Genomic DNA, 22,831 nt, shown 5'->3' on the forward strand with positions numbered 1-22,831 from the left:
TGTTTGGACCAAGTTCTGTGTTATTTCCATTTTTCAAAAGAGTTGTGAATTGATCACTCTTTACTTGATGCCATACTTCACTCTTCATGGAAGATGTAAAACATGTGAGCTACGATAGAGTGGGGCAGAGGGTGCCTGGTGGGAAGAAAAGAGCATGGTCGTTGAGTGTCATCTTGCGATCGTGTAATCATGGAATGAGTATGTTGAGATGGGGTGCGAGAAGTTTGTATGATCTCTGAAATGAATTTGGAACATGGAGAAAGGCGATTTTAAGAGGATGTAGCAGAATGTTCACTAGAAGAGGCTGAGTTAGTTGGAGAAGATGCAACATCCATTGAACTAGTAATTGGTAACTGATCATGAGATTAAAAACTAGGACCATCTTCTGGTCAACTAGAGTGTGAAGTGAGGTGTAGCCTCAGCAAGTCGTGGAGGAGAGCCAAAATTACGAAAGAACATGCACGGTGATGGCATGGTAGTAATAGTAGGAGGTAGGGGTGACTATGGGTCGGTTCGGTTTGGTTTTATGGTAGAACCTAGAACCTACCCTGTAGGGGTCGATTCTAAGTTTTTGGAACCAGAATCTATCCTGTGAAGACCGTTTCCATGGTCGGTTATGGCCTTGACGGTTCTGGGGTCGGTTTCAGGGTCTACCTGTGGAACCTGATCTTTGTTTTGTTTACTCTCCCTCGTAAAAAAAAAATGAAACATGTCCTTTAAAAAGTTGATTTTCAATAATGATAATATAAAATTTAAAACTATATTATGTTTATTGATTAAATTGAATAACTTAATATGTAGATTACTGTAATATATTAACATATGGTTCAAAATTTATCATATTATAATTTAAATTTTATAAATATTACCTTTTACATTATTTATTATACACATTCAAAGATTAAAATGAAAACAAATGATTAAAATACTTGAGTACTCCACCAGTGATGAAAGTTTTGATAGCCTTTATGTTGTTGTCCATTACAAAGTTTCAATATTTCAAGAAAAAGGAGTTGGGTAGCCCATCCAACCTAAGAGCCTTGGATGGGGCCTTTTGGAATAAGGCCTGCTCAATTTCCTCAATAGAGACTAGTTGTTCAAGAATGGTTCTCTGTGCTATTCAACTGGCCCTATGGGGGATTTTGGCGTACACCAAAATACCGAAAAAGAAAAAAAAAAACTCTAATTGTATATTGTTAGTATAAATTCTAGTATGCATGTGGCTCACAATTAATAGTTTGCTATAATCAATCTAGATTTATTGTAAAATAGATTTTTTTTTCTTTTGTTCTAGATTATAGTTAGAAGGAACGAAAATGTGTAGTAGTAATTAACCCAAAACAATTCTTTTCATGTATCATGAAGTTCACTTGCAAGCAAGGTTCAAAATTTAGACATAATATGGTATGACAGGCCAAATAACAAATGCTTTAGGTTTTGAACAGTTTTAGGGGTAGGTAGGCCTAAAATGGATCCTTTGAAGCAATATTTGAAAGGATAAAAAGGAAAATCTAAAATAAAGTTGTTAGCTAGGTATCAAAACACTCAATATGCCTATTAGAATGTACCGAGTGTACTAGATACTTTGAAGGTATTATAACACTCAATATACCTAAAATGTATTCTCTAAAGAAATTTTGAAAAAAAAAACTAAAGAAAAGGTGTTAGCTAGGTGTGAGCTCCAGGAAACTCATGACTAGCTCAAAAATATGGAGTCGCCACCCATTTTTTTTTTTATGAATGGGAGCCTTATAGAGCTTGAGAATGCTTCTAAGGTCTCTCATTTGTTTCTCCTCTCTCCCTAGTCCCCCTAGAGCTTGACTTGGGTCTCTATTTATATATAAAAGAAGGGGAAAAACTCTGAATCTCACCCAATCAGAGAACCTGGGCTTCAAGACAACTTTTTTAAGAAAATGGACAAAGATTTTCAAAGAGAATAGATGTTCAGTCAAGTTTTCCCTTTTGGTCATAGATTTTTCTTGATTTTCATGGGTTTTGTGCACCCAATGGGAGCTTGGGGCATGCTTGTAATTGCAGTCTCGTTTTGTGCATCTAAAAGGTTTGACATTAGCCTCCACCCTCTTGAGGTCTCAGGTTGGGACAATTGGTGTAGCATTTAATCTGGCATGTAGAAATAAAATCATTATAGTTTAACATTCAAATGAATAAATTAGGCGATGGAATTTGACGTACAAGGTTTTTTGGGTCTTTGAACAAGATGGCAAGGTTTGATTGGTCAAATAGGGTTAATATGGAGATTTATGGCTGACAAGTTTGAATTAATGAGATTTGCTGAAATAAAATCTTTATTTTATTTAATGAAGGGTTAAATGAGGGAATTTTGGGATGAAATTTGATGAGTAGGCACTTTTGAAAGTCTTGAATATGATGGGAGTGATGGATCTTTAGTTATAGGTGTGGGTTGAAGAATTTGATTCAGGTCTAGATTTTAGCCTATGGTTTATCAATCAACGAGAAGACTTAAAATGGAATCTCACTTTTTAACGATCAAATGGAGGAGTTTGGTCATGAAATTTGATGCTCTGTATTTTTAAACATAATAGGATGGACTGATTGGTCAAATAGGGTCAGGATGATAGAGATATATGGCTAACAAGTTCAGATTAACGAAATTTGCTAAAATAAAATCTTTGCTTAATGATGGGTCAAACGAGGGGATTTTGGGATGAAATTTGGTGGGTAAGCATTTTTAAATGCCTCGAATCTAATGGAAAGAATGAATTTGTGATCAAAGATGTAGATTGTAGGATTTGGTTCAAATCAAGGTTTAGGCTTATGGATCACCAATCAATGAAAATGTCCAAAATGGAATCTTGTTTTTAGGAGGACATGGAGGAATTTAAGGTTAAATTTAATGGGTTGCTTATTTTGAGGATTTTGGACTTGGGATATGACTTTTTGTGTAGTTTAATTATAAATGTCAAATCATAATTTTATTGAATGGTTAAACATGAGAGTTTTGAGTTGAGATTTAACGTATGGAAACAAATTAAAGTAAGGAGGAAAGTGGATGGTTCTGATCTATGAAAGAAATGGTTGATCTTGGTTTTATTGCTCTAGTCATTCAAAACCATTGAAATGGAATCTTGGTATTTTCAAGGTTGATCGTTGTATATTTGAGTTGGGATTTGGGGGTTGAACGTATCTTAATGTCTTGGGTCAATGAATGTGTTGGATTTGGATTTGGTGGAGTCAAGGTTTGAATGTTGCGTAAATCGGGACCATTAGAGATGAGGTTGGCATGATGACGTGCATCTAAAATTTAGTTTCCTAAGTCTAGTAATCATGTTTAATCAAATATTCGATGTTGATTTCAATGTTCTCATTTGTCGTGTGGATTACATCAGAATAGGGAATTTTGGGTTTAGGCAAATCTTAGGTTAGTTTGACTTTGTTTTTCAGTTTTGGGGTCTAAAATGAGGGTACAAAGAGGTAGGGAGAAGGGGGACCGATCAAAAATTGGGTATTGACACCAGGTATTGAAATACCCAATATGCATGTTTGTGTGTATCGGGTGTATCAGATACTTGGGACCTTGCTGAGAAGGACAACAACAACACGGTGCTAATGAAAAGGATCCTTTAATGACACTGTGTGGTAGGGTTGTCAATAGGTCAAGAAGACATGATAGAATAATTATGGCCGACCTAATTATATAGGTTCTACATTTGCATTATATGTCTCGATTATAGCTATCAATTTTAATCATCTTATTAGATTTGCTCCTCAAAGAGAGTGCCTCACGCAAACCTCACAACGCATCGTAGTCGTGCATTAATAACATCTCTTCTAATTGATGTCATCCTTCATGGGAAGATGTTCCCAATGCACAATGTGATGCATTGTGAGGTTGGTGTGAGGCACACTTCGTGAGGAGCAAATTCAAATTCAATCAGGTTATTTAGTTTCCATTAGTAATTGGGTTGATTTTGGGTCTAGGCCTACCATGACCTAGAATCAAGTTATGCACATTTATTTATTGGGTTGGGACTAGGTCTACCTTGACCAGACCATACCCAACTTAGCCTGGATTTCCTAAATTAAGATTTTGTATTCTAAGTTGTTCTGAGAATTCATAAAAAATGCATGGACTAATGCATGAATATGGATTTAGGCTCATACAATATGTCCACACACTGTCCTCACAACACTTGCAGCCTTGCATGAGGACCAATTGTATGAGTAAGAAAGCTGGACTTCAAAAAAGTAAAAGATAAGGGTATTCATGGATAGGTTCGGTTCGATTTAGGGTATTTGGCCAACCGAACTAACCTGGTCAAGTTGGGGAGTTAGTCACCTAAAACTGATCGACCAATGATGAAAACTAACCAATTTGGGTTGTATCAGTTTGGGTTAGTTTTTGGTTTGGCCAGTCAGTTAAAAAATTTTAAATTTAAAAATTAAATGCAGAAGTTAGATTTAAATTAAATAATTGTAATAGTATTATTAAAAATTAAATTTAAAAAATTAAAAATTACAATATAAAATATTTTAAACTTTGAAATATGGGAATTTTCTCACTTTTCCATACTAAAAATATAAAATATTAATACATATCCATGGTTAGGTCAATTTGGTTTTGGTCAGTTTACAAATGGTCAAATCGAAACTGACCCGACCTCTAAGGTTAGCATAAAAACTAAACTAAAACCAACTAAGATAATTAGAAAATTGACCAACTCGAGTTGGATTGGGTCGGGTTGGCCGATTTCATTGGTTTGATGAACAACCCTAGTAAAATATCATTCAAAATCACCCGTGTGAATTTTGATGAATTCTTATTGGTTAACATACAACTTAATACAAAACCTTAAGTGTTGGAAATCCAAGCTCAACTCGTTGACATTTGATGATACTCAATTGTGCATTTGGAACATCCATGAATAAAAATTTACAATTATGGAAATGTTCTAGATGCATGACTGAAACATGCTGTGAGGTTGGTATGATGTGTGCTCTATGAGGAACAAATCCGAACTCATGAGGTTGGGGTAGAGGAGGGGGCATCTAAAAACACTATGGTCAGTAGCACTCCATTTACTATATATTGAGAAATCTTATCACTTAACTTGTGGTGTGACAATTGACAATGTATTTTTTGTATGGCTACGTGAAGTCTGGATCTGCTCCTCACACCAATCTCACGTACAATGCTTCCCAGCTGCACATCGGGAACATCTCCTATAGTTTATGTTGTTATTCATAGGGAGATGTTCCCAATACATGGTGGGATAGGGCTGTGAGGTGCTCTCTGTGAGGAGGAAATCCCAATTCAGCTATGTGAGGATTTCATAGATCATTGTGTTCCTTAGAATAGCAAATACAAAGTTTCTCAATGAAATCTCCACTTCCTCAAACATTTCTAGTTTACCAACTTATCTTTTTAAAGCCAAATTGTTGGATTTATATGTTTTGGATGAAAGATTCAAAATACATAAATTTTGAACTCCCTCTCTTATGTTAAAGTTGTGTTTAATTTGTCTTTTATGTTTTTCGTCGTTATTTCTTGTCATAGCCTCTTGAAGTATGTAAAATCACCTTATCCCACATTGTTTGGAAAAAGAGGTAAAATTCAGCTTATAAGTTAACTTGCTATCCGTATGGGTAAGGACTCATAGGAGGAGATTACAATATGCATTCTATTCACAAGCTTGTGAAGGGTTGGGGGTGATTTTCACACACGCACAAGCCGGGCTGGGGTGTGGGTTGTTTCATATTGGAAACCAATTTGCAAAGACCCGGTTGCATCGTACGGGGAAATGCGATTTTAAGGAGAGTGACCAAGTGGCATGACTCAATTCATTTCATGGTTCATAGTCAACATTAAAGGAAATTTCACACCACCGTCGCACTTCAGATTATCATTTTGCAACTTTAGAAGTGATTTCACACCACTTCTGCACTTTGGTGTGTAATTTCCACATCAACTCTTAATAGTTGTAGAGTTTTGCACTATTTTACGGGTTTGGAAAACACAAAAACAATAAGTTCCATTCTCCCTACTTTTTACTATATATTCAACAATCTTAAAATGCATTTACATGAAACCTATCTATGCTACCCCTATCATGAAAAATTGGCTACTATCAACAGCTCTAGATTTCTCCAAGATTGAACCATCCAATGAAACCAACTTTAAGCATTGGAGACAATGCCTTATTTTATTTTTAGAACAAATAGGGGTTGCCTATACTTTAGTTGAACCAAACCCATCAAATATGGAAGAACCAGCCTGTTTTGTTAATGCTAAACATTGGTTTACAGCTGATCATCTATGCTAGAACCACATCTGGAACTGCCTATCTAATGAACTTTATACAATGTCTATAGCTCAGATAATTTTGCTTATGAAATTTGGAATACTTTAGACAAAAAGTATGCTATGGAAGATGTCAGAAATAAGAAATATGTTTTTATAAATTTCTTGTATTTCATTAGGAAGGAACATATGGACGTGTTTGTTCAAATTGATGAGTTTTAGGTGCATGTAGGGGATTTAGCAAAGAAATGTATGATACTTCTCGATGAATTTGTTGTTGGTTCTCTCATATAGAAGTTATCACACATGAAATGATTTTAAAACAAATATGAAGCATAAAAAAAGGACATTACAGTGGATCAAGTAGTAGTCTAAATCAAAATAGAATAAAAAGAAAGATCAGATAGAGAAAAAAACTGATTTTCAAGACCAAATTGATGAAGGAAATGACCGCAAAATTCAAAAAGTACTTGAATGTTAAAAATGACAAAAATTTTAAAAATAACAACAGAAAAGGAAGTGTTATATATGGCAAACCCGAGCACTATATAAATGAATGTCATCACCGGAAGGACTTTGAGAAATCAAAGGTCAACCTAACTGATAAGGCAAAAATTATTGTAACAATGGTAACTGAAGCAAACTTAATTAAGTAAATTAAGGAGTGGGTGCTAGACTTTGTTTTCAAGTCATATTTAATTCATTTTAATTTGTCAATAATGTATAATTTAGCAACGGTTTTCAATATCTAAATTTGATCCAATTCCTGATAATTTAAATCTGAATATCAACACTCAAATTTTGATCTAGGTATACATCCGATTCAATCTGATCTAGGGTTAGGGCTTGGTTCCATTGAAAATTAATAAATTTTCAACCCAAGGTGCATCTCTAGCAAGAATCGAGGCCAAGCCTGGACACACACACACAAAAAAAAAAAAAAAGGCTAGGCTAGGATTGCCACCCCATTACAATAAATGGCCCAATTTAATGGTTCCATACTATTCAATTCTTAACTCACAAGGAAGGAGGTCTGATCACATAAAGCATACTTTTGATTAAGAATCTTTTTCTTGGATACATTTTGGTCAGGCCAGGATAGGAAGAAGGTGGGAGTCCCTCATGTCTCGAGTCTCAACACTTTTCCCCATTGTACCTCTTGTACGGAAAATTAAAAAAAAAAAAAAAACAAGAATACACCTTACAAATTTACAATTGCTTTTTGAGGAACTAAAAATTCTAATCCATATATCCTCCTAGTATTTTAAGCTTTTGCTTTTGCTTTCCATCTTGACTTCTACTTTTGCTTTTGACTTGTGTCTGTACTGTTTCTTTTTTTTTTTTTTCTTTTAATTACTTGTAGAATGGAGTCGTAGCTCTTCTACTTTTATTTTGCTTAGCATGAGCAAAAAGTGTTGTGTTGGGCTCAAATCCGAATAAATTACTCCAAAAAGAGACAATTCATTGATGGGGATTAGTGAAGAACAACAGCTGTTTAACAAGTTAGGAGCTTCATGCTGGAGACCTTGAATTGTCCACCCGATCCATATTTAAAGATGGGTTATTGCCTTGTGTGTGTGTCTGTGTGTTAAAAGCTTTTAATTTTGAGAAGGGATATGGTTGGAGTTTGATTCTTCCAAAATATCATAAATCATTAAATCTTTATTCTCTTTTGATCAGGGGGATTAGGGAGTCCAAGTTTATTTATATTTTAACTTAAAGAGTCCATACATGATCTTCATTCCATGAAATTAGCTTTCTTCCTTGTTCTGTAATATTTGATCTTAGATACTTGCAGTTATCCTCATGGCATACATCCCTCCACATAGAAGACAGATAAACGGTGCAGAGAAAATATCACCTACTCCCTATCCTTGCTTTCCTGGTCAATTTAGAAGAAGTTCGACTACTCCAACATCAACCAGCTGCTTCTGCTCTAATTCAGAGAGAAGGAATAACTCCCAACACCCTTTGCGTGGTAAAAATATTCCTTATGGAAACGACCCAATCTGTAAATGGTTGATGGTTGGTCCGACAGATCTCACTTTACTTGAGATGAAGCCAATTTCCCATGAATTTGTTGAGGGGATATATGGAGAAAAACCACTGGTTCTGACTTGTGCCCACCCAACAACAGGTACGTACTTCAACCAAGCTGCATGCATGTTCTTGCCTGAATTTGTTTCTTCCTTTTGAGAAAGACTATCTATATACTTTAATTGTAATCGTTCACTTAGTTGCTTCCCTACAAGTTGTAGTTAACAACACAGGGAGCACTGGAACAAGCCCATGGGTGTATCTGGCAGAGAAGCTACAACCAGACCTTGTAAAATCTTTCCAAAACGTATGCAAGGAAATTGATGAGTTCCAAGAATCTGAAGAAATAAAGCCTACATTTCGGGTCAGATTTGGAAAAATCGTCTTTCGTGGGTAATATATTCATTTTCATTTCACCATATTTTCTGTACTTTTGTTTTTTATCAAAATACCCTTTTTCTTCTTTCTGATGAAAAGGTAGAAAATATACTATTCTTCAAAATATAATATTATCCAAGCTTCCTTTCTCACGCTTAGCTTATTGATGCATCCCATTATGTTGTAGTTAGTAAGGTTTAAAAGTATCGATACAGGTCGATATGCCGGTAGGGCGTATCAGTACTTTTTTTTAGGTTTTATTTATTTTTTTCGAAACTGATTCAGAATGATCGGTTTAAGGCTCAACTATCTTTTGAACCAGTGTCTGATCCGATAAACCCTGGAAAGGCATATCGAGAAGCCATCGAAATAAACCCTGGAAAGGCGTATCGAGAAGCCATTGACATAATACGTATTGATACTTTGAACCTTGGTTGTTAGGGAGCTTTATGCTCTAGATATATAGCATCTTTATTTATATGTATATATATAGAATAGGATGGAGGACATTAATTTTCTAATTTACCATCTACAATATGTAATGCAGGGGACGGTCTAATATGTTGGACTCTATCAAAAATAGTTTGGCTGATGAAAGTCCATCGAATGAAGATTTGCAGAGATGGTTTCATGCAGATATTCCTAGTTCGTACATGGAATTCATTTTAAGTTACATTGTCCCAAAAACTGGACTAGCTTTTGAAACTGAAAATGAATATTACCATGTAAAGGTATTTATTAAGTTTACGGCCGCCACCTCTGTTGGCACCTGATTTAGTGATTTTCACTTTTTATCTTGTATAATTGTGACACATTCTTGTTTCTTGAAGTTATTAGACAAATCCGATTCAAAGACAGTTATTTCATGTAAATGTTGGGCAACTGAAGCTGATGGAGAATTGGAACTCCAAGAGGCAAGTTTTTTTTTTTTTTTTTTTTGTTTCCCACAACTAATATGTGGGGTTTTATATTGTTTTCATACTTCCTTTTATTATATAATAGTAAGTGTGCATGTGCTTTGTACGTGGCAATCTTGATGATGATAATGATAGTAATAATGTATCCAAAATTTTTTATAAAATTTATGTATTTTTTTTATTTTTTGTTTTTTTATGCAAAATTCAAATTTGATTACATAAACACCTTATCTAAATATGTCATCATGGGATTGAGTTGTGAAATTTCAAGTATCATTGGCAAGCCTACTACTTGTTAGACAATTCTTTTTGTAATGTTTTATCTTTTTGGTGTATCTTTTTTTGTTCATTTATAAGAAAAATGTAAAATTTAAATAAAGATGAAGAGTAGTAGTTCAATTTACAATTTAAACCTTACAATTAAATAGGGATTAAATTCAAAAATAAGTATTTTAGTCAAAAGAAAGTTCCACAATCTTATTTACATTTTTAATAGTAGTGTAAATATATAGTTATATATGTGTTCAATATTTTCTATAATTCTTTTGTATTTCCATGTGTAAAAATAATTCTGATATGTCACACTTATTTTTTATTTAATATGATAAATATATGATATTATACATGTGCCTGAATGGTTTTTTTGCAAAACTTATGTATTTTTATTTTTTATTAATTTTTATTATTTATTTATGAAATTAAAGGTTGACACATTTGACCGAAAATTTGAACTATTGATCTTTGCTAAACAGTAAAATATTTTCATTTTTTGTCAGTTCTGAATTATGTATTTTATTTTCAATATCAATAAAAATAGTTCTTGTTTATTATACTTAATTTTTTTAATTTGGTTAACAAAAATATCATAAATGTATCTAATTTTTCTATATTTTTATAATTTTTTGTATTCATTTCTATTTTAAAAATTTTATTACCTAACTATGACTATATAAGTTGACCAATTTGACTCGAATGGTTGAATTGATTAACCAACTCTTGGATAAACAATGATTTTGTTTTTAAATCAGTTTTAAAATATATGGGTTTATATTGTTAAAACTATTGACATAGATGTAATTAGTAGCATTTATTAGTGAAACATAATTTAAATATATGATTTAATAAGAGAAAATTGGAATTAATACTATAAGACTTATTGAGATGGAAAGTAATAATTGAACTTACATTTTCAACTCTTACAATTAGAGATTGATTAAATACACAAATAAAGAAATAAAAAGTAATTTTAGTCCAAAAAATCTTTCACTTTGCACCCATACTTTTTATATATAGTATATATAAAACTAGTATTTTAAGCTTTTTTTTTCTCTATGATAAACCCAATCAGGTAGTAATGGGTGCCTAAAATCATCAATCCAAATCTCAAAACTTGATCTTCAATTGATTTCTAGCAGTTGGTTTCAAATCTTTTAGCTTTAATATTTTGATTATATTAAAATATTGCTAACGACATAGAATCGATGGTCTTGGCAATAGATTATTGATATGGTAGTTTGTGAATTATTGGTATAATTTAGTGAACTTAATTATTGAAGTCATTATTATTGTTGAATGGAAGGGGTTAAATAGCTTAAAACTTTTCTTAGCTTATTTTGTCGTATATTATCTTTAATTGGTATTGCAGATAGAACTATGCCAACTACGTCATCTCGTAGTAGACATATCATGCCTCGAAAAGAATCTAGACATGAGGATGATGGTATCTTCTAGAAAGAGAGCCTTGATGTCATTGACTGTGAGTTTTCTTCTACCATATACATCAATTATTAGGATATATTTGACATTTATTACATTATAAATGTAGTTCCTTATAAGAAACTCACTATCACAAATCTAGTGCATATATTTTAGAGAATATATAGTAAGAGCATTTATGAAAAAGCTAAAAATACTTTTTGGGGAATTCCTTAGTTTTCCAATTTCTTAATTTCTTCCCTATGATAAAGTTTAATCTAAAAAATAAGGTTTTTAAAATCAAATCGGACAATGAACCGGTCAGGGGTTCGATTTCCAGGTCAAATAGTATGACCGTTTGAATCGAACGAACGGCCTGTTCTGACAAAAAATAAAAATCGTCAAAACTGTTGGACGATTCGACCGCCCGGATCAGCAGTTTGTTGACCAAATCAATGGTTTTTGGTGAAATAACGGTTCTGGGTGAAATGGACCTATTCCCGGTTTTTCCGATTCAACCGTCTGGCCCTGTCTGATTTTGAAAACCATGCTATCAAATGCTTCTTATTACATAAACTAGCTAGAAAATACTTTTTATTTTTCTTTTTCTAATATATAAAGAGAAAAAATGGGAATACTTTGACTATTATCAATTTGCTTTCAGGAAGATCAAAAGAATAGCTTGGGAAATTTAATAAGGTCGGCAGTTATAGATCCAAATGTAAAGGGAGTCCTAAGATGGCCTGTAGAAGATTCTTTTGAAGATAAATACAAGGTTATTGCAGTTTATCACTCAAAATGCAAGTCTTTTAAAAATTCATTGTTGAGGCTCAAAATACATGATGGAGATCAGTTTGATTTTACATCATCAACTGGGATGGATGCAAGGAACATCACTCTCGAGATGGCAGGAGTTGTTGATGAGATATTGCAGGTGAGTTTTATTATTTAGTGCTCTTGTAATAAGTTTTCTCATATTATATTTTTGTATTTATTACCTAAAACAATTAATTAGTATTAGTATAGAAAAATGTATTTGTATTCTTAAATATTTAATTTTTCATTATATTGGTTATATTCTTATGCATTAAAGATCAACTTATTAGCAAACAAAAAGCTACATATTCCATATAAAAGGTGAAGTAAATAGAAGATCTAGTACTGAAGTGTTTATATTAAGAAAAAAAAATCTTTATATATGATTGTAGCAAAAAATTAATTAGAAATCATGGTTTTAAAATGAAACTTAGAAGAATAGAATATGATGCTATTAAATAGGATTTGTTTGAATTGATATTAAAAAAAAACCATTGGCTTGTTATACTTACCAAGTATTTTAAACGAATTCCTTGAGAATAATAAAGAATAACCATCTAGTAAAGATTTTCCTACATTTCCCTTCCTTTTCCTTCAAACCAAACACAGCCTTCAGACGTTCTTTAAACCATAAAATCATTTTAACTTTTAGTAACTTAAATTTATATGGAAAAAGAGTCCCTTCCAACCCCCCATTGATTTATACAAATCATGATGCTATTAAATAGTGCATTGAATTTATACAAATTTTCGATCCACATCCACATCCACCCAAACCAAATCTTCTCCATTAAGGAATGGCCAATTGACTAGGTCAAGTTATATCCAAAACATATCCTAATATGTCTCTTAAAATTATCTTTTTGATAGTTTTTGTATTTTTAATACTTCAAATCTTGTCTATAGGTAAAAATTATAAAGGACAATTTAATATTTTCATAACAAATTCAATGAATTAGGCTACTATATTTTTATTAATAAAGAAACTTTTATTAATTTAAACCAAAGATTAGCATAATATGCTAGAATATCCAACAAACCGAAAAATCATAAGAGATTTACAAAAAAACTATTATCGACTCCTATTTGATTAGAAGTATCAACAATTCCATTTAATTTGTTGTTTTTCTTATCCAAGGTATGATAGCTGCACTTTACCCAAAACATGACTAACTTTGAGTACCTTCCACTTCAAATTGCTGGAAGCCTGATTGCTTTGTAATTCTCAGGACTTGTAGCAAATTAATTCATTGGAATGTTTCTATTCTTAACATTCTAAAACTAAAAGATTAACAGATTAATTCGTTTCTAAACAATTTTGTTTTCAGGGTCAGAAGATAGGGATGTGCGCTGCAACTGAGATGTTTCAAGATACTCTAAAACTGATATGGGACAACTTCTTGAGTTGTTATGACTTATCTTTCACTTAAATCCCCATTATGAATATTCTCTTTTTTCTTTCTTTGTAAGCATGCAGCTGAGATGCTTCCAGTTCCAGATACTCTTGAATTGATGTGGAATATATTCTTGAGTTATTAATTGTAACTTATAATTAAATTTCCATTGATAGGGATGTGACGTGAGACCACCGGCTTTCTTTGCACCAACTACTTATTATCCGCTAATTTTAACACAATCATATCTTCCTTTTATGTTGTATCTAATATTTGAAAAGGGAGTTATGTGTTAGAATTTAGTTAATTAATGCTTGCCAAAGAATATCAACTTCCATGTAAGCTTCAAAGTATCGGTTGATACGTATCATTCCGGGAGTTTCCCGATATGTTCTTACAGAGGATGTATCATGGTTCTAATTGATTCAGGGGTGGAGGACCTAATCACCCCCTTTTAGAGTGCTTTCATTACCAACCAGCAAATCACAGATAACATTCTCATTGCCCATGGAGCCATGCATTTCATGAAGAAATCAAAGACAAAGAAGAATTATTTGGCTGTCAAGTTGGATATGTCTAAACTAAAGCATATGACAGATTTGATTGGGCTTTCCTTGACAAGGTTATGAGCCAAACGGGCTTTGATGATAAATAGAGAAACTGGATCAGGCAATGCTTGTCTACAGTCTCTATTCAGGTTCTTGTTAATGGATCCCCATCCAGAGTGTTTCATCCCTCTAAGGGCATACGTCAAGGCGACCCTCTCTCACCTTCTTTCTTCTAGTAGCGAAAGTGCTTTCTGCAAACATTTCTGATATGCAGAGTCAAGGTAAAATCTCAGGGGTCAGGATTGCTAGAAATACCCCTTTCATTTCTCATCTTTTATTCACAAATGACAGCTATGTGTTTCTAAGAGCAAGTATGAGAGATTGTGATGAGATCTCTCGATTTCTCAAATTATATGAGAAAGCGTCTTGGTGGATGATCAACCATCATAAATCTAAGGTCTTCTTTAGCTTTAGGGGTGGCAACGAGCCGAGCTTTTCACGACCTGCTCGAGTTCGGCTTGGTTGGATTTCAACCAAGCTTCAAGCCAAGTTCGAGCCTAATAGAGCTCGGCTCATGAAGCTCTCTCTCTCTCTCTCTCTCTCTCTCTCTCTCTCTCTCTCTATATATATATATATATATATAAGAAAATTATAGAAAATAATGTATATAATAAAAATATTGTAATTCTTAGTTTTTTAAATATCAAATAAAAATATTTTTTATTTTTATAAAATATTTTTCCTCAAATCGAGCTCGAGCTTATAAGTTTTTTGCTCGAACCGAACTCGAACTCAATGTTCTAGCTCGAGCCTTATACAACCTTGGTGAGCCGAAATCGAACCTCATACTATTCGACTCGGCTCGGCTCGAATCCACCCCTATTTAGCCCTAAAACTCCCACTCAGATTCAAAGATGTATTGTTATCTAGAATACTGAAGGTAAGGAGAATCAACATCCCAGGGGTATATTTAGGCCTTCCCTCTTTGATAGGAAGATCGAAGTCTCGAAAAGAGTAGAGGATTGGAAAGAAAAGTTTCTCAGCTTAACTGGGAAGGAAATTGTTTTGAAGTCAGTCAAGTGCTCTCCCTGTTTATACTATGTCTTGTTTTCAATTGCCTATCTCCCTTTGCAAGGACATCGTGAAGGTACAGAGGAATTTCTAGTGGGGGAGTGATTCCTTTGGAAAAAAAGATTCATTGGGTTAAGTGGCATGAAGTCTGTAAAAGCAAAAGAGAAGGGGGAATGGGTTTCAGGGAGCCTAGTTGCTTCAGTCGGGCATTGTTAGACAAGCATGGAAGTTAGACAAAAACCCAGAATCCTTATGGAGGCGAAATGCAAAAATGGCTCTTCCTGGGGTTGGTCCAGTCTGATTAAAGGCAAGGAGGCATTAATCACCAGAGTCTGTTAAAGGCAGCCTCTAGGTTTTTGTTTCTTACTATTGCTTGGCTTACCTGGTTAAACTGTAACAATATTGTTCATGGTTTATTAATGCTCATGCTTCTCACAAGATTTTTAAAATCGAAACGGACAACGAACCGTTTAGGGGTCTGGTTTCTAGGTCGAACGATCCGGCTGTTCGAACCGAATGAACAACCCGTTTTAATAAAAGAATTAAAAAAATGGTCAAAAACCAAATGACAATTCTGAGGTAAAACGGAACCAATCAAGTAACCGGTTCCTGGTTTATCCGATCCAGACTGTCCGGTCCGGTCCGATTTTGAAAACCATAGCTTCTCATATAATTTGGAATGCCCACAAATTATGCCAAAAGAGGAAGGAAGCAAAGATTTTGGCGTCATCGTCAAGGCATGTGATGTCATCTGACCGAAACTTTGATAGTATGCTAGAGGTCCTTCAACTAAGGTTTTTGTTGATGGTGCTTTGAAGCGTGATGTCGTCTGGCTATGAAGCAGTTTTTGTTGATCAGTATAGCACTATTTCAGTTGCGTTTGCGGTTCAACATATTCCAAGATCTGCTGTTTTCTCTGAATTTTTTGTGGTTCTTATGGCGGTGAGAATAGCAAGGAATTTGAACTTCCTTTCGTTGGTTATTTTGTCAAACAGCATTGAAGTTGTCAATGTTCTTTTGGGTCGAAGTCCAGGGGCGAAACTGGAACTCAGGACTCTGGTTCGAGATATTCGAACAAAGACAGGAAATGATGGATTCATTGTCTTCATATTCCCAGAACCCAAAATCGAGCAACCCATTTCCTGGCAAGTGGCCAATGCCCCTTCTCTGGGTTGTGGACCACTCTGGGTTGTGCCTTTCCTACTGAAACTTCTATCCTCTGAATTATGTAATTCAAACCTGATTGTTGTTGCTCCTTTAATTTAAAGTTCTATTTACCAAAAAAAAAAGAAAAAAAAAGAACAGTGCAGCACCACACTAATAACGGCCTAAACCCAAAAGCTGTGGCTTTTTAATTTTTTGGGTTGGGTTGAACCTAACCCTTAGGTATATCCCAAACCTAGTCCAAGAACCCCCTATTTGCTAATATTGTTCATTCATTCATTGCAATAAAATATCTTTTTAAAAGGTAATAAAAGTTATAAAATCATTATTTTTTTATGTAAAAAATAAGAATTTCATATCCTAACATAGACTTGTTCGGACTTGCCTCGAGGGATATGGTACAAAGGCGACTCATAGAATCAAGAATGCAATATGTTTTACATCACATTAGCTACTTGAAGCAATGCAATTAAGGAGGAAAAGAGATTGTGGGTTTTAAATACTTAAAAATGCTTTATATGTTTGCTTTTATTTTTAAATTTTCATTTGAATACGCTTCACATGTTATGTTTATGTATTTCAATTTTAAATAATAGGTTTTTTAAAACGTTTTTTATAAATTTAAGTTTATATTTTTTATTACATTATGTTTAATATTTTTTGAATTTTTTTGCATTTTTTTAAATTATTTGATATTTTTTTGAATTTTCTAACTTTTTTTTAGCTTCTTTTTTTTAATTTTGCGCCTTTCTTAAAACGGCATGCGCCTCGCCTTGCGCCTTGCGCCTTGCTTTTAAAACATTTTACCCAAAAGACATTTTGATAGTTGACAAAGAAAAATTAGATGACACCTGAAAGGCGTTTGCCTCTTTTCACATGCCACTTAATAATAGTTAACGATTTTCGACTAAAGGAGTTCAAGTATTAAATTAGCACGTTTTGATTTTTTTTTTTTTTTTGGATCGATAACAAGAAGCATTTCATTAGTAAGCGATTAAAATATGAGGGGAGATAAAATATCTTTACTCCCCTAGGGATTAGCACATTTTGATTTTTTTTTTTTTTTGGATCGATAACAGGAAGCATTTCATTAGTAAGCGATTAAAATATGAGGGGAGATAAAATATCTTAGCTCCCCTAGGGATTAGCACGTTTTGAAATTCAAGTACCTAAGTGAGACTAGGCCCAATATACAGGGTACTAATATGCAATTTTCCCTTTTTTTTACTTTTTACTTTGAAATTTTCATGACGGGTCGTTTTAAGACCACTTATCATTTAAAAGTATCACTTTTTGAAAATGCGGTGTATCAACATACCACCGGTCATGTCAAAATTTTGAACCATGGCTAAATTTTGTTGGAAATAGTTTTGGTAACCAAGGGCCCTCAAGGTTGGAGGGGTGTTTAGGGACAAAGATGGTAGTAAAATAGCCAGTATTTAGAAAATCAGACTGGACCGGCCAGTTGGACCGATTGAACCATGACCTGAGGCCCTAGCCAGTTTGGTCACACCCCAAGAACCATAATGTCTAAAATCCAGTGAAATAAGAGACTTAAACCTTGGTCATTTGCTTTAAAACTTAAAGAATTTGCCATCCATCCATCATGTTTTTTTATATTAAAAGTTATAAAATATATTATACATAGTATTTACAGAACCCATAAGATATATACATATATACCATGTCATCACGGTTCAATCTCTACTTTGACCCTGGTTGAAACTCTGACCCATGAACCTCTCCCTTCTCCAGTTCTTTGAGCATTGATAATAACCCTATTCTTCGGTCCTGTTGGCCTAGGAGATTCTACAAGAGCTGAAGTACTAATTGTAATGTATAGAGTTCAAAAGGCAAAAGAAATGAACCTAAAGAGGCTGGGAAGGGAACTCTCAAGTGATGGTTGGATAGATGAAGGATGAGAAGAAGACCGTTTAGACTCGTAGAGATGCCATTAAGAAGATTAAATGGCTAGCAAGGAAAATGACAATAAAAACTCAATGAGTACCAAGGGCTGCCAAATAGGGGACAATTGTATTGGACTCAACTGTAATTTTTTTTTATTGCGGAGAGGTAGGTAAATCTACCTCTCTCCTCGGGATCCTCATTGTACATGTTTCTCTGTTTATGTTAATGAAATGAAATTCTGTTAGTATTTTATCGATAGGATAATATTTTATTAGAGCCAAATAAGAAAGTTACAATAGGGTGGGAAGGTTCTTTCCCCCAAACACAATTTTACAGCTTTGCCCAAAACAATTGATGTCTCAAAACCCTTTGTTTAGCTAGAGTATCTGCCATCCCATTGCTGTTCTTCTCACCCATTTAAAATTACCATTCAACTCCCTTGCAATGCTCTCAATCTCCCTCAATGTATGACTATAGATCCAAGGGATTTGGGTGCTACACCTTGTCTAAGAGATGACCACCTGAGAGTCCCCTTCCACTTCCAAATTAAGGAATCCAAAGCGCTTGGCAAATTTTAGTCCATGTAGAAGTCCAAATAGTTCTCTTGTCGGTGCATCACCATTTTCTAGAAGCCCTGAATACAAAGCTATCACCTTTTTTTTATGAATAATACAAAGCTATCACCTTTCCTCTTGAGTGTCTGAAGACACCTGCTAACCCAGACACATCCTGGTTTAGCAATGAAACCTCCATCAAAATTAAGCTTCACAAAGTTGGTTGCTGGGGGTCTCCAATCCATAAAGATGTTTTTTCTTTTTCTTGAGCTGATAAGGCCACTTCCTTCCAAGTTCTCAGAATGTCTTCCAAAGTTTTCACCCAGTGAGTAGTTTTTAACTTTATTGTTTCTATGATGTCCACCTCTGACCTTTTTTCATTGAAGATCCTTCCATTTCTTTCTCGCCAAAAGTCCATACCATAGAGGCCCTTGCTGTTATCCATAGCAATCTTCCTCTTTGTTTTGGCTGCCTCATGAAGTTTGGATCAAAGAGGCCCGCCACCTCCTGTGGATGAGGCCACTGCAACCAAAAAGAGAACAAAGATGCTCCCAAATACAAAGCACAAAAGGACAGAATGAAAAGAATGGGAAACAGTTTCACCATTGCATTTACAGAGGATGCACAAGTGAGGGGAAAGGCACTTATTTGGCCTTCTTTTCTACAGAACATCACAGCTGTTGACCTTTCCAAGGAAGACCCCAACAAAAGGCCTGAATTTTAGGAGGGATCGGCTTACTCCAAATTTCCTTCACCAGGATATTTACCCCATATGAAATTCTGTTAATCATAAACCAACAAAAGGCCTGAATTTTCTGCCTCTCCTCTCTTTTCCCTGGCCAATCTAGACTACTGAAATGGTCTATATTTGTTCATATGTTATTCTTCCTCGTCTTCTTTTCATCTTATTAAGTGGTTATTTGGTTAATAGCTTTTTTTTATGGATAATCAACAGAAATGCAATGCAATATAAAATGGTTAAATGCATTTCTGTCATGGATTGAAAAGTTGAATGTGTTTTGTCATATTAAAAAAAAAAAAAAAAAAAAAAAAAAAAAAAAAAAAACTGATATATTTAGATGATTAAAAAAAGTACGACTCCATTAACGGACCTAAAACTCCAGCAATGAGAATAGGAGTACATGAGGAACTGAGGAAGCAGCCCTTTGGGCTGGATAACCATGAAATTGAAACAGAGGCAAGCCCAGTACTAAATGATTTAAGAGACCTTCGAGAAGCCTCTTACTTCATCATTTCTCCCATTCTGGAGGATATTAGGACTCTCATACTCAGGTTTAAAAGTGATAATTCTAATGATCATATTTTGTTTGATCAAACTCTAATGATCATATTAGAGCACAGAAAATGCATGACAAGAATACAACTTTCGGTTATGGATCTTATCCAACCCCATGGCTAGCCACAAGACTAGCATGGATATTTTATATTCCACCTCTTGTTGATGCAATCTTTTGTGGACTACCAAAGTGCTCCAAGGACATGTGCATTATACCACACGAGGAAATAATTGATATCCCGGTCTTCATCAGGCTAAGAGTTGTAATATAGCCAAAATCTGATTGTAATTTAATCCAAAAAAAACGGAGCAGCTAATTCTAAATTTGGGGCTCCAATAAGAACAAGTGAATCATATCTTATGAGAATACATATTGAAAATTCATCATACCTAAGTAATATGACAGCAAAAAATCTATCTGTAATTTGACAACATACCGGTAAAAATGGAGCCGGAGCGGTTCCTTCTTCTGAAACATAGCAAGTATTCTTTTCACTACAGTGGACGAGTAACAAATCCCCTATCTACCATCTTCTCTACTAGTTCTTCATGCTTCTTTATTTGTCCTGCCTTCCTTAATTGCTGCAGCACCATCTCGTAGACTGGAAGGGACGGCTTCAAGCACTTCTCCTCAATCATCTCCCTAAAGAATTTGTAAGCTTGGTTCCAATGCCCAATCCCACAAAACAATGAGATCAATATCCTGTAAGTATTCACGTTAGGTTCAACCTCATTTTCATCCATTTCTTTCTTCAACTTAATAACCATGTCTCTGGATTTTGAGTCTGCAAACATTCGCATCAAGACATTGTAAGTCACCGTATTGGGCTTGCAATTCAACTCCTTCATCCTAGCATACATCCTGTGAGCTGCATTCACATCCTTCAGCTTGAAAATGCACCTGAAGATTGGATTGAATGTGGATGCATTGGGGCTACACCCCTTCTTCACCATCTGGTTGAGCACCTTAACAGCTTCCTCAAGATTCTCATCCCGACAGTGACTCTCAATGAGGAAGTTGTAGGTGATGGTATCAGGTGGACAAGAGAGTCTCTTCATCTGGTTATACACCTGCAGGACCTTCTCAGTCCGCCCCGCCTTGACATGAATTCGCATCAAGTTATTGAAAGTAATGGAGTTGGGTTCGCATCCCTTATCAAGCATTTCTGCGAAAACATCGTGGGCTCGAGTGATTTGCCCACATCGACACAACGCATCAATCACAATGCTGTAAGTGTACACATTGGGCTGGATTCCAGCCTCCTTCATCTCTCGAAACACTCTCTCAGCTTCCGAAATGTTGCCTGCCCGACACCAACCATGGACCAAGCTCGTATATATGACAACGTCAGGCTCAAATTTATGCTTCAAGCTGTCAAAGAAGGACTGAGCTTCAGATGCCCTTCTTTTCTTACAGAGAATACTGATGACTACAGAGAACGCAATTCTATCAGGCTTGCACCCATAATCATCCATCCGATTAAATGCGTGAACGGCCTCAGCAGCCAAGCCAGCACGTACATATCTCCGGACAAGGATGGAGAAGGTTTCAATAGGAATTTCGACATTTCGGGACTTCATGGCATCAATCAGGTGCCAAGCGAGATCGAACTGCCGGACCTTTCCAGCGAGATCAATCATCTCGTTATATGGTTCGGAGGAGTGTTGGAATTCAGGTCTATTGGTGGCCCAGTTGAAGAAAGATAGGATTTGAAGGAAGGGTATGCCATGGCGTACACCGCCGCATTTCTCGATGACATGAGCTACGATGGCAGGGGAAACGAAATCAATGGAGGGGATTCTGGAAAAAGAAGGGGTGAGCTCGGAGAAGGTAAAAGTAGGGTTTCGTGGGACAGGAATAGGGTCAGGGTTAGGATTTTTGCGGTGGTGTTCCTTGATTAGGGCAGAAAGCTTATCTGCTAGGAGAGTTTCAGTAGGTGAAAGCTTGATGGTGTTAGGGTTTTCGCTCTCATCTTCGTCTCCTCGAAGATTGCATTCTATGGCCGAAGAAGAAGAGGTACAGTAGTAGTGTGCGAAGCTAAGTCGGGAGAGAGACTGTGTTGAGAGTGTCAGACTCAAACGAAGTTTTGGTTTGATGAAACTAGCCATGGAGTCTGCTCTGCTCGCTATCGGAGGGAAGCGAGACTGGTGATTAAGCATTTAAGCTTATCAATGGGTCGGGATCTGGTAACCGGAATCGACCCGCTAAGGACATGCGATCGAATTAGACCCGATAGGGTTCACATATGCCCCCCACATAGTTGCCCCCCAAAAGCGTCTCATACATTCTTTGCGCGCCGCGTGTCCTCAGGCACGCGCACTAAGATGACTCGTGCGGACCTCAATTTGACGTCCGTTTGCAAAAAGGATCTAATCCCTTACTCTGGGTATTCTTCTCCCATTCTGCTGCCGAACTGAAACCTTGGTGCCCCCTTTCATAGCCCACCGGAGATTAACTCTTTCGAGTTCCGCCGGTCGACGCTGACTACCATACCAGTACCAGCTAAGTATTCTGTAACTCATTTTCTATCTTTTTTTTTTTTTTAATGTTTTTTCTCATTCATCTTTTAACATCCTCAAATCTGAAACCTGCCGGAGTCGGAGCCTATTTCTCGTTGAATCTGAGGTCAAAGGGAGTCCTGCTTTTCAAAAGAAGCAGGACGTTTTTGAGCGAGATGGAACTAACGGAAGTGTTTGCAAACGGACGTCAAATGGAGTCCGCACGAGCCATCTTAGTGCGCGTGCCCAAGGACACACGGCGCGCATAGAATG

At 35.4% G+C, this 22,831-nt stretch overlaps 3 protein-coding genes across 3 annotated transcripts; 2 read left to right on the top strand and 1 right to left on the bottom strand.

Annotated features, from left to right (window-relative positions):
• Positions 1-7,857: 7,857 nt before the first annotated feature.
• LOC148803275 (uncharacterized) lies at positions 7,858-9,468 on the top strand. The gene is made up of 3 exons (XM_088894823.1): positions 7,858-8,417; positions 8,518-8,710; positions 9,243-9,468. Exons 1-3 carry the CDS (start codon positions 8,087-8,089, stop codon positions 9,466-9,468), a joined length of 750 nt encoding a protein of 249 aa, XP_088750949.1. The 5' UTR covers positions 7,858-8,086.
• Positions 9,469-11,210: 1,742 nt separating this feature from the next.
• Positions 11,211-13,692, top strand: LOC104590202 (uncharacterized). The gene is made up of 3 exons (XM_010248764.3): positions 11,211-11,368; positions 11,972-12,241; positions 13,452-13,692. The coding sequence occupies exons 1-3, from the start codon at positions 11,321-11,323 to the stop codon at positions 13,551-13,553; spliced, it is 420 nt and encodes a 139-aa protein (XP_010247066.2). The 5' UTR covers positions 11,211-11,320; the 3' UTR covers positions 13,554-13,692.
• Positions 13,693-20,324: 6,632 nt separating this feature from the next.
• Positions 20,325-22,234, bottom strand: LOC104590201 (Pentatricopeptide repeat (PPR) superfamily protein). Its single transcript, XM_010248763.3, has one exon. It carries the CDS (start codon positions 22,217-22,219, stop codon positions 20,555-20,557), a length of 1,665 nt encoding a protein of 554 aa, XP_010247065.2. The 5' UTR covers positions 22,220-22,234; the 3' UTR covers positions 20,325-20,554.
• Positions 22,235-22,831: the final 597 nt, after the last annotated feature.

Source organism: Nelumbo nucifera, chromosome 1, assembly GCF_055504915.1.
Source record: "Nelumbo nucifera cultivar China Antique chromosome 1, China Antique-T2T, whole genome shotgun sequence".
Classification (NCBI taxonomy): Eukaryota; Viridiplantae; Streptophyta; class Magnoliopsida; order Proteales; family Nelumbonaceae; genus Nelumbo; species Nelumbo nucifera.